The 12,940-nt window shown below is 40.8% G+C and overlaps 1 protein-coding gene across 1 annotated transcript; it reads left to right on the top strand.

Moving 5' to 3' along the window:
- LOC131239543 (RPM1-interacting protein 4-like) lies at window positions 1-11,094 on the top strand. Its single transcript, XM_058237301.1, has 5 exons — window positions 1-137; window positions 271-326; window positions 8,541-9,050; window positions 9,748-9,945; window positions 10,514-11,094. The coding sequence occupies exons 2-5, from the start codon at window positions 321-323 to the stop codon at window positions 10,544-10,546; spliced, it is 747 nt and encodes a 248-aa protein (XP_058093284.1). The 5' UTR covers window positions 1-137; window positions 271-320; the 3' UTR covers window positions 10,547-11,094.
- The last annotated feature ends 1,846 nt before the right edge of the window (window positions 11,095-12,940 follow it).

Here is a 12,940-nt window from a genome sequence, read left to right as displayed (position 1 = left end):
GGAAAAAAAAAAAAAAAAAAAATCCAAAACAGAAGAAAAGTCGATATACACTGATACGACTGTGTATGTGCGATGTACGGACAGTGACACGAAAGACTCTGAAAAGTCTAAAAGATACCGGTGGCGCCGGTCAATGGGTAATCGGTTTTACTCTATCTTCTTTTCTTAGGATCTTCGAAGGGGTTTATGAAAGAGCTCTGATATTTCTTTTCTTTGTTTGAATCTGTTTTGTTGGAATTTTTTTTTTTCCTTTCTGAACTTTGTTGTCAGGAGTTGAAGAGGAAGGAAAGGAGAGGGTTTTCTGAGCTGGGAGCATTGAAATGGCGGTGAGTTTGATTTTCTTTCTTGTTGTATTTTGGTAGTAATTGGTGGATTTGGAGTTGGGTTTTTGGGGTTTGATGTTTGAATGAGATGAAAGTGGTAATGTTTTTTGGTAGGAAATGATGTTTGTGGATTTTGGGTGTTCTGGGTTTTGATGTTTGAGTGAGATGAGAGTGGGAAAAAAAGTGAATTTTTGTTGGTAGGAAATGATGAATTTGGGATGTGGGTCTTTTGGGTTTTGATGTTTGAACGAGAAGAAAGTAGAAGTTTTTTAACGAGGAATTCCGATTTTGGATGTTTTGGGTTTTGATGTTTGAATAAGATGAGAGTGAAAAAGGTGAGAACTTTGTTGGTAGGAAATGATGGATTTGGGATGTGGATGTTTTGGGTTTTGATGTTTGAATGGGATGAAAATGGAGTAGTTTTTTTTTTTTTTCCCTTTCTTCTTCTTTTTTAATGATTAATTCCGATTTTGGGTGTTTTGGGTTTTAAAGTTTGAACGAGATGAAAGTGAAAAAAGGTGCCTTTTTTGGGTGGGAAATGATGAATTTGGATTTTGAGTGATTTGGCTTTAGATCTTTGAGATGTTAATTGGAAAAGGTGCTTTTTTGGTAAGAGATGATGAATTTGGGACATGGTTTTTGATGTTTGAATGCAAGTGAAAAAGGTGCTTTTTCTTGGTAAGAAATGATGAATTTGGTCTCAGGTCTTTGTATTTTGATGACTGAAGGAGATAAAGATGAAGCAGGTGCTCTTTTTTTTTTTTTTCCTTTTTAACTATAAAATGAAGAATTTGGATGTTTGGAGGAGATCAAAATGAAAAAGGTGCTTAAGCAATGGTGAATTTGAATGTGGAATTTTCATAAAGAAGGCAAAATGAGAATGCTCTCTCTTTTTATTTTTTGATAAGAAATATGATGAATTTGGATGTTTTGTCTGTGTGTGTGGACCCACATGCACGTTGATGTTTGAAGGCTCCAAGACTGAAAATTTTGCTTACTTTGGCAAGAAATGATGAGTTTGGATAGAGTGTTTCTTTTGGATGCATGAAGGAGAGAGAAAATGAAGAGGTTCCTTTCTTTGAATTGGATTTGGGTTTTTTGTGCGTTGATGTTCGAAGGAGACCAAAGCCAGAAGTTTTTTTCTTTTAATCTTCTTCTGGTAGAAATGATGAATTTGGAAGTGGATCTTTTTGGTTAGATGTTTAGAAGAACGCTAAATGTGAAAGCTCTTTTCATTGTTGGAAGTGACGAATCTGGATGTGTTTTTTCTTTCACTTTTGATGTTTGGAGTAAATAAAAAACATGTTTTGTTTGTGTTATTTTTTAATCCTAGGGTAAGAAATGATGAATGTGGATGTGGATGTGGGTCTCTCGATTTGTATTTTGAAGGGGATGATAATGCGAATGGTGCTAGCTTTGCTATGAAAAGATAAATCTTGATTTTGGGTTTGATGTTCGAAGGAGAGAGAAGAGTAGGGCTTTGAACATTTGGGTTTTTAAGGTATTATGTATGACGTTGGATCATGTTGAGATGTCTTCTTAGTATGAAATTAGGGTCTAGATATTTTTTTCTTCTTCCAATTTTGAGTGGCATTTCCGTTTGGAGTGGTTTGGTTTTGCTGCTGGATTTTGTTGGTTGGGTTGATTTTTGCAGAGTTTTTTCTGGTGAGAAATGGTGTTTACACATTTATTGTTTCCAATGTTCTTTTCATTTTTATGCTGGAATGTGGAATTAGAAAGATTGAAAGTTCTAGGCTTTTGGGTCTGGTTTGCTTCTTGGATTTGTATGTGGTGTTGGATTTTGTAGATATTTTTCCCTTGTTTTTGGTAAGAAGTAATGCTTTTGGATATGGCTTTCTTTGGTCAGTTTTTGTTGATTCATTAAATTTTTGGAAGAAAAAATCGAAGTTCCTTTTATGAGGGGGCTGGTGCTAAAACAGTACAATTGAGAAAATTTGAGATTACAGTTTAATTTTAGGTTTTGCAGTTGTTAGGGGCTGAAACTCGAAAATTTTGGCCTTTCAGTTGGGGTTTTGTTGCTTATTTGCTACTTAGGTTTGAAATGTTTAGATGGCCTTTTTGTTTGTTCCGGGTTTTCCATAAGTAAGAAAGATTTTTTCCCCCTCTTTTAAGAACCAGTTTAGTAGTCCTCACAAATGGTAGTCTTTGTAATAGCTACACGTTCTATCACCACCTTGTGGAAAATTTTTAGGCATGAATATATTAGATACCTATCACCCGATAGTTGTAATAGTTTCTCTATCCAAAAAGCATGTCCTTACCGGCAGATAAAGAAAATATTTTGTTGAGCATGAACAAGATATTGAGGTATTTCCCATGTCATGTGTGCAATCGTAATTATTGATACAAGTTATTTCCACATAAAAAGGAATTTTTTGTTACAACATAACCAGAAGAGGTGTTTGTTTATTCAAGAATTGAAGGGATTGGCTTTATAAAATTAATATATCACTAAACTTCTATGAAATGGTTTCACGGAATTCAGCCAATTGTCTCGATCATGGATATCATTGGGAAAGAGGGATCAATGTCGTCAAAGAATTTCCTGTGATTATTTTTAGCATGGAACAATTCTACCATCGGCTTTGCTGTCTTATTGAACAAAAATTGTGATACTTTTCCTTAATTGATCAAGTGATCTTTGGGAAGTATCACGATCATCCAATAAGAAGGGTTTTAATTTATTCAAAATGAATGTTTTAAACACCTGATTATTCTAACAATTGATTGTAGAGTTGACAACTTGGAGCTTTCGATTTGTAGATGTGGATCTCAACGGATGAATGGGGATATTCCCAAATACTCTCTCAAGTGAGAGTTCAAGAGTACTATGACCCTCACTAGCTGCTGAACTTTGGTCACCCAATCCCATAACTTCTCGTGGCGGGCCTTGCTTCCCACCATGGGGAGCCATAGAAATAGTCCCGCCAAAGTTATCATTTGAGAGAATTACAGTCCCTTTTTTCTCTTTTCCTTTTTCACTTTCCCTTCGAGTGGAATGGCGGAAAAGGATTCGTGTAGCCGACCTCAGTTAGTTGGGATAAGGCTTAGATGATGATGGTGGTGGTGGTGGTGGTGATGATGATGATGAAAACTTACCTTTCAGTAGGTTGATGATGTTAGGTTCACAACAAGACGAATAATATGAGCATTAAGTGGTTTACTGTATTAAGTGGTGATTTTCATATGGTTTTTTTTGCTGATTTCTCCAGATTTTAATGGATGTTAAGGCCTTTTTTGTCAGTCATTGTTGAAATAATATGGTCAATGTTGCTTTGGGTCTTGGTTTACGGAATGATTGGAAGTTGAACCTTCATAAGTATTGGACAATTAGTTGGGTTTTTGTTCTGTTGTTACCTATAGAGAGTTTTCCAATGTCTGCTTGCTGATTTTCAGATTTTCTTGAGGGAAGAAGAAGATCATGAGTATCATATTAGTGCTTTTGCTAGTAGTTTGAGAATGACATTATCAGGATGGACGTACTTCTTTTTTGTCCTTTTTCCTTTTGTTTTTTGTTTTCACCAAGGACTGGAGTACAATGAATGATTTTTAAGGACACCTGATTGAAGAACGTTTTGTTGGTTAACATAGATTGGCTCAAAAAGTAGATAACCGAGCCTTTTGGCATGTTCAATGAGTGTGTGCGACATGATCAGCTTGATTTTTGGGCCACAGCTCATGGACAATAGGCCGCAACTGATGAACATTTTGGATCTTGGACAGGTTCCATGTTGACACGCGTGAGGATAGAGCACTTCACATTTCTCATAGCACCCGCTATTGTTCCAGACGTCATTTTCTGAGGACTTGTCAGTTTGTGTTCTTCTGTTCGCATGACCATTCCAGCAAGCCTTTTCTGGTCGGATGTACAGAATTAAATACTTATCTGACCACTCGTTAACCATACAAATTTATGGATTGTGCATGGCTAGGTATTATTAATTGCTACCTTGAACTTTCTAATTGATGATGGTCATGGTTCTAAGTAGAAAGAAGCGAGGAGAGGATTTTTGGAAAATGACGTGTAGGAGAGAATAAGCTCTCTAACACTATCTTTTAAAAAAAAACCTAATAGAAAAGGTATGGTGTCCTGAGGGTGTACCCAATATAAATACAAAATACAAAATATACATGTACTCTTGAACACTCCCCCTCAAGTTGGAGCACAGATATCACACACGCCCAACTTGCCCACAATATCATGAAGGTGAGAAGACTGAATGGCATTGGTGAGAATATCAGCTAGCGGATCCTTGGAATGAGCATGAGGCGTAGAAAAGAACCCAAATGAGACCTTTTCACGGATAAAGTAACAATCCACCTTGATGTGTTTTGTTCTTTCATGAAAGACAAGATCGGAATACGATTATAGCTTGATTGTGAGAATATAGTGGAATTGGTGTAGAGACTTCAAGATCTTAAAAAGAGATTGAAGCCAGATGACTTCCCTATGGCCTGACCCATGGAGCAATATTCTGCATCTGCTAGGAGCAAGTGATGACTGAGTTTCTTTCTTCTTCCTCTTGGTCGTTAATGAATCAAGGCACTAGCAATATGGACCTGTTAAATCTGTAAAACATTAGGATATATTGTTTTTATTTGTTAGTGGGCCTGTTGGTTGGGTTTTAGTAGAGATTGGGCCCATGAGCTACTCCTTTGCATCATTGCTTAAGTAAGAGGGGTATTTATGTATATTTTCAGCATGCCGCCTCTAGGGCCATTTTTGCTCATAACGCCATCAGGATCTATGTTGATTCAAGGTGAGAATGACATGAAAGCTTAGCATAAAACGACAACATACCTTACATATCCAACATCCTTTCACAGCTTCAAACAAGCTTGTCCTCACCTTTTTGCACATCATCTGGCTATTTTCAAATGGTGAATTGGAGCGGAGATGGGAAATTCGACAAGGGACTTGCAATAAAATTGGAGTGGAGATGTAACAATTACAAGCAGTGAGCGGGAATGTGTGAGCGAGTCAAACACACGAACACACGCATGGACAGGTGATTGTTGTGGGGCTCTGAGTCATGGCATATGAGTATTATGTTTGTTGGAAGGAGATGAGCCTCCCACCATGAGTTACTAGACATTTATGCAACAGATTCATTGGCTGAGGTGGAATGTTTAAGGATGCGTTTGAATGGAAATCATTTACATCTGTAAATGCTCTACATGGTAGAGTATTTACATGGGAATCCAGTTACATATGTAAGAAGTTTATTATGAAAACCCATGTTTGTGATTTTGGTCCAATTTATGTATGTCATTTTCCCACGTTTGTATGCACTGGTAACAAATGTGAAAATGGGTGAATATGGCCCAACCCATGACTTGTGTATATGACCCAACCTGTGGGAATTGATTGCATGATGGCCCACTGTCCAATGACATCAACATACGTGGGATATCACACATGTCCAAATCATTGTAGATGGGCTGTGGCACATCAAGACACATGTCAACCCTCCGAGGGGATATCGAGTTAAGTTGTGTGGAAGACATTTGTTTCAATGGGACAAGTGGCACAATAGCACACCACATCTATCAAAAGGTTAGCAAATGGACCCCACCAGATCAACACACATGGAGCCTAATCGAGCTAAAGGACCCTATTTAAAGAAAATGAAAACCCTAATTGAAGTCAATGAATCTGTTTGGAGGCTTGTCGAAGTCATCAATATCTTTCATATCCCCTAGGTGATGACGAAGTCAGTTCATCATCTTTTGTGGGCTTGGCATGAAGGCGTAGTGGGTAAAGCCCGGAAAGCTGTCTGGAGGCTTGCTGTGATGGGAACTTTTTGGCACATTTAGAGGGCTCGAAACAGTTGATGTTTCTAAAACAAGGATTTTTCTGCTGCCTAGGTTATTTGTTTGGTTAAATCGATGTTTCAGAATGGGTCGCTTATGTAAAATCAGCAATGTCTGCTGATCTTTCTTCGTGATTTTTTTCCTAGTTTCTGTTTGTATTCTTTCCTGTCTTTCAGTGGCGTCTTAATAAAATTTCAGTTGTCCCTCAAAAAAAAAAAAAAGAAAAAAAGAAAAAAAGAAAAAACCTAATTGAAGAAAATTGAGCCCTAATAAAAAAAAATATAAAAAAAGCCCTCAACAAAGCCCTAATCAAGCTAACCCCTAATCAAGCAAAATAGAAACCCCAATCAAAGAAAGTCTAGCCCTAATAAGAAATCAAAGCCCTAACAAAAAAAATCAAGCAAATCGAAAGCATAAAGCCAGGAGAACATAATGAAACCAAATCCGAGTACCGTTCAACACAAAAATAACCCCAAACATTGGAAGTAAAAACCCAAACAGAAATCTCCATTCAAATCTAAAATGATAAGGTTCTCCATCAAATCTAAACAAAGAAAAAAGAAAAGAAAAGAGGAGAAGAAAAAACATGCTGTTGGAAAAGAGATGGACTGCTGGAAAATGGGCTGCGGGAGGTGCTCAATGTTGCTGGAAGGTATGACAGATGCTGGGCTTGGAGAGGTGCAAGAGGTGTGTGTGTGTTGCGTGGAGGAATGCAGGTGGACTCCCCCCCCCCCCCCCCCCTCGTGTTTTTTCCTCACTACCACAAATTGAAACATGGTATCAGAACACGGACCTCTATCCTTCTCTCTTCCTTTGTATTCTTCTTCCCTTCTTACCATTTCTTCTGTTTTCTTCTCCAATCAACTGCCCTTGTAGGGGCAAGCTTCATTCTTGGCAGGCCTTTCTGGGCCCACCATCTTCACTGGCAGGTCTTGTGTAATAGCGAGCAAAGTGTGGTTGTTGTGTCATCTGCCGAAGCTATGTTGGGCAATGGCAATTACAACTTAGGAGCTCATGTGGCTAAATTCTCTGCTCCTTGAAATGGGTTTTGATGCTAGTACTCGCATTCCCCTTCATTGTCACAATCAAGATGTGTACACATTGAAAACAATTTGGCCTTCCACGAGAGAACCAAGCATATCGAAGTAGATTGTCACTTTGTTCAAGAATAAGTGGTGGCAAAAAGGTGTCGTCTATGCCATCCATTTTGTTCATAGAATCGATCGGTCGACATCCTAACAAAGGCATCTAGTCGATACTAAATTCGAGAAATTTTCAGCAATCTTGCATGTGCAATATTTATCTCCAGCTGAAGGGGGTGTTAGAAGTATAAATATTTTCAAAGTGTCTTATGTACTTCACTACCTCGGTGTACCTTTTTTTTCCCCTTTATTTACTATTAACATATAAATAAGATATGTTAAAAGGAGAGGTCTTCTATAACTCTCCCTCTTTCTTTCTTATTCTTTTCTCCTCCTCTTTCTCTCTCTACCATGAACTGAAACAACATGAATCACAATAATTCCATGGATGAGATGCATAAAGAAGTGTGGACAATAAAAATGCTGTGATTGGGGATGGTTACTCAAATTTGGTGGAGGTGGCTTAAGAAAAGGGTAACCCTAATAGCTTAGTGGGCAAATTTACTATCACAATGTAATGTAGTGGGGTGCAACTGTAATAGGATGACAAATGAAGATTATTGCCTGTGGAAACTCCTTTTGTGCTGCTCTGAGTTTGAGTCTGTGTTCCGCTTGTTGCTTTTAAACATAATGATTATACCCCAATAGGGCGTTGTAAGGTGAAACTCACATAGGAGTTGACCCTAATTGAAATAGGACGATTCATGCTAGACTGACTCATCCAATGCATTCACTGAATAAAATGAACCTCATTCTACCAATAATTTATCTGACGTGACTGTTTAAACTATTACTCCAACAGTGGGAGTTATGCACTCTCATTGCCAATTCCAAGCCCACATCAAGGAGGGTTGTGTCATGTTTGCAGTGAACATCAAACATCCACCACAACTTTTTCTCATGAATTCTGACAACCTCACATTTTGTAACGGTGAGCATATCATCCTTAATAGAGTGGAATGGCAGAACAAGATTCACGTAACCAACCCCAATTGGTTGGGATAAAAATTAAATGATGATGATTGTTTTGACTATGTAGATTCCTTGAGTTAATGCTTCAGGTTTTTAGAAAATAATAACGGATGCTCTCTACCATGGTCTTAACTCAAGGGCTCGGACTCGGACTCGGACTCGGTTTCAGACAATATTTAGAACAATGGAACACATTTGTGAATCATTATATTACAAGACTTCAAGTAGAAGAGTATAAGTAACAAGGCTTGTGTTGGTTTTCTTTCAGCAACGTTCGCATGTACCAAAATTTGGCAACTGGGAGAGTGAAGAAAATGTCCCTTACACTGCTTATTTTGATAAGGCACGTAAGGGTAGGGATGGGAAGTTGATCAATCCAAATGATCCTCAATACAATTCCGAAGCGTTTTCTGACAATGCACCCCCGGTTCGTGCTCCCCCACCGGCTGTAGCCGCAGCACCGCAGCCCAAGCACGAGCGGAAATCGAGCAAGGAAGATGGTGAGGTCAGGCGACTGAGCGAGGACTCCGTGGGCCGGCGAGCTTCCAGTAGCGATTCGCCCCATCAACGTGATCGTGGAGTGAATTCTGGGAGGGGTAACAGGTCAAGTGCTGATCACTCACCCCTGCACCCACATTATCAGGCGAAGATTGCAAACAAAGACGGGGTGTCCTCCCCATCATGGGAAAGAAAGGGTTCATCTGAAAGGAGCCATGGTTTCGCTCCAAACACCCCTGGGAGATCCAGACTCAGACCTGCTACTCGTGGCGATGAATCTGTAAGACTCCATCGTTCTGATAAGCCTACTTCATCCCCTACATGGAATGCATTTCGAAGTCCAACCTGTGCATCAGGAGGTCCTACCATGTAGATTACCTGGCCCACTCATCAGGCGGGCCCGTGTATGTTGAATGTGCGCTGGAGGTTTACTAGTGTCACACTTTTGTGTAGCCCAATCTATCTACACGCCAAGTTCGCACTTGCAATGCATATCCAGGCTGTCCATCAGGTGAGGGTCCCACTGTGTAGAGACTGGCCCCAAAAATCAGGCTGCTCCATTTTATCCAGTCAGCCATGGTGTAAGAAACAAATGAACAGCTAAATTGCTTAGTGTGGCCCACCTGATCAATTGATCAACCTGGTTTCTTCACCATGGCATCTACACATTGAGGCCCGCCAATGGATGGCTTTGCTCTTGCACACGTGCCACCATGACGTGTGCTGGCGTGAATTGATGGCTTGGGCAAACCTCTGTTTTTATTTCTTTTCTTCAACTGTCCTTTGTTTTTGTACATTTTGGCTTACCCAATGAGTTGACTGGCCTGAAGTTTTGGCCAGGTCATCTGCGATGGCCCACCTGATGCACAGCTGGATGTGCCACATGAGCTAGGCCATATATGCCCACAGGTGCATGTTGGCATGTTAAAACTTGTTTTTTGGGTGTGATTATTGAGTAATTTCTAACATAATGGCAGCCTGAGAAAGGTGCGGCGGTACCGAAATTCGGCGATTGGGATGAGAACAATCCTGCATCAGCTGATGGTTACACCCATATCTTTAACAAAGTCAGAGAGGAGAAGCAGATAGGATCAGCTAAGGTTCCCATCATGCCAACTGAGTCATCTTACCACAACGGGCAAAAGCGAGACAATGCCGACAGTTCTGAACCAACGGTTCGTTTTTTTCCCACTCCCTTACTAGTATTTATGAGGCACTACTATAAGATGTTCAGCCCATAAACTGTACAGATGTCTCACACTTCTCCGCAGTCTGGACTGTTCAACCAGTTTGAGTGCCACTTCATCAGACCATCCATGCTTTGAAAATTTCTCCTCAATCGGAACAATCTTAACCGTCTGATTAGTGGCCTTCAAGTGGACACTCTGCGCAACTGTCGATATTTAGTATGAAAAAATAAAGCGTCGACAGATCACATGGGTAAGATCTCCCCGTGTGATCTGTCGATGTTAGTGGCCTTCAAGTGGACAGTCTGCCCAACTGTCGATATTCAGCATGAAAAAATAAAACATCCACAGATGACACGAGTAAGATCTCCCCACGGAGCATTCTTTGGGCAGCTGCCGCACATTATGAATGGCGTGTGGATCACAGGAAGTGGGGTCCGCCTGTACCGTCACCAGTCAAGCATCATATACTTTTCTCAGTGGCTATTGGCCTTTTGCTTTACAAACTGTCTGACACTTGCTCTTTTTCTTTCCCTTTTTTATTTGTTTCTTTCAGATGTGTTGGTGCTTTCCCATGGGCAGAAAGTGATGTTTGCGCCCATAGAGTGAAAATATGAAGGTGATGAGGACCTGTAAATATAGCTTTGAAAGCTGTTTATTTCATAAGCTTTGCTGATTCCACATGCTTATGGAGCCCTGCCCATCCACATGCAGGCATGCATGCGAATATGGATGACATGTGCAAGATATGAGCTTTCTGTCTGGTTGGAAATAAAGCTTAGATCTTCCGACTAAAAAATTGGGTAGCTTCACTTCTTCGGTGGACCACAAAGTATAAAGTGAACTGACAGTTAAAACATTTTTACCCGTCTATTTATATGCTGGGGCCCACCTGAGGTGTGAAATGGCCTGATTTTTTTGTCCTGGAGATCTAAACAGGCCCAACTTATGGAATGATCTGATTAAGCACGTGTTCCATATTGGCACCTGCCATGTGTGGATGGGCAGGGAGCAAACTTCTTATATTTTATATATAGAGAAACTCTACAGACTTGCATTCTTTTTATTTACTTGTGTGCCTTTTTGTGATGAAATAAATATACGAGGTTTTGAGGTGTGGAAACCTCTTTATTTGCATTTTCTTGTGTACATCTTAATGCATCTTAACCGTTTGATTTTTCACAGTATCTGGTATTGAAAAGAAGAAACCTAGATATGTGTAGATTCTTTTATGGGAGTTTTTGTTTTTGGTTTTAGCTTTTGATATTTTCTTCTCTTATTATTGAGCTCTTGTTTGGTTGGGAAGACATGACAAAGATAGGTTTCCTCAGCCCCACACCCACCTCTAGGCGTGCAGCCATATGTGCCGACCTTGCCCGTGTAGGATATCTGAGCCATGTGCCTAGTGGGGCCCACACTGGCTACACATCGTAAAATAATGGTTTGAAAAGCCGAACTTTGGGGTGATTGTTCAGAACCAGTGTGGTAGTTGAAAAGCCAAACTTTTGGCCAGATAATCTAGACGGTGCATGGCACAAGTGCTGTGGTTTGGCATGTGTGGCTGCATGTGGAGTTGGGTCTGGGGCTAGCAAACCTCATGCTTTGGGGAGCCCAGGTGAGGAAATTCTATGTTTTCAAGTGAGAAGCTTGCACCAACTCGAGGGTAGATGAGCAAGTTTTGCTCAGATTTGCGAGATCCACAACGTTCATTAGTAAAAGTCCCAATTTTGCACGAGGCCTTGGTTGAAAAATCAGGCCAGTCTCATCAGGCAGGTCATGCTTGAATTTTGAATGTGGACTCATTGCCCAAATTTTGTAGTTGTCCTCTTTTTTTTTTTTCATACATTTGTGGTCCACATGATGAGTAGATTGGCCTGATTTTTGGCCAGGGATGTGCGCTGAGCTGCCACTTGATGAATGGCCCTGTAATGGCCCGACCAACATTGTATGATACTGTCTGCTCTGGGGTACCCTCCAGTACGGTTTTGCTCTTGGAGGATTCTCCCAAAAGGCCTCGTACAAGGAAGGTCCTAACCACACATATAACCACCATTACTTCGAATAGCGCTTCCGATGTGGGATAAGTTCAACCTCCTACTGCATACACAGTAGCCTGCCAACCACTGGTAACTCGCCCAGGCTCTTAGGCCCTGCCCACATCAGCGTCTGCCCACATGCCCCCGCCCACATTTGCAACAGTGATGGGGCGTCACAATACTCCCCTAAGAACAAAACCGTGCGGGAGAATCCCCCAAAGCGGACAATATCGTACAATGTCGGTCGGGCCATTATAAATGGTATCAGAGCTGAGGACGGCTTCGCCCTCGGTGGGGGATATTGTGACGCTCCGTCACTGTTGCACATGTGGGTGGGCACACATGGGCGGACGCTGATGTGGGTGGGGCCTAAGGGCCTGGGCGAGATACCAGTGGTTGACAGGCTACTGTGTACGTAGTGGGAGGTTGAACTTGTCTCATATCGGAAGCGCTGTCTGAAGTAATAGTGGTTATATGTGTGGTTAGGACTTTCCTTGTACGAGGCCTTTTGGGAGAGTCCCCCAAGAACAAAACCGTACGGGGGAGTCCCCCAGAGCGAAAGACGCATGTGATGCTGGTATTTGTCGGTCGGGCCATTATAGGCCCAAAACTGGAAGACGCATGTGATGCTGGTATTTGTCGCCTGAGAAGAGCCAAAGAACCTTAGCAGGGGACTTGTTTATGTATTTACGCTGGCTAAATAACAAAAGGCATTTGGGTCTAGCATAGAAGTACAATTTACAGACAAGATACATAAAAGTCTCAGCCGGTTTGGATGAAATTCTTGGAATCAAATATGGTGATCATTTCTTGTTCTAAAGATATCATCCTGCAAAACAAGTGGGGCCCAAACTTGCGGGCCATGCTATATTTGCAAAGCAATCCTGGAAATTTGAAAGGATATGCTACTTGGGGGGAAGGTAATAAGTGAATATATGCATTGAATA

The sequence above is a fragment of the Magnolia sinica genome, chromosome 3 (genome assembly GCF_029962835.1).
Source record: "Magnolia sinica isolate HGM2019 chromosome 3, MsV1, whole genome shotgun sequence".
In the NCBI taxonomy this organism is placed as follows: Eukaryota; Viridiplantae; Streptophyta; class Magnoliopsida; order Magnoliales; family Magnoliaceae; genus Magnolia; species Magnolia sinica.
This window is presented reverse-complemented; position numbering and strand designations above follow the sequence as displayed.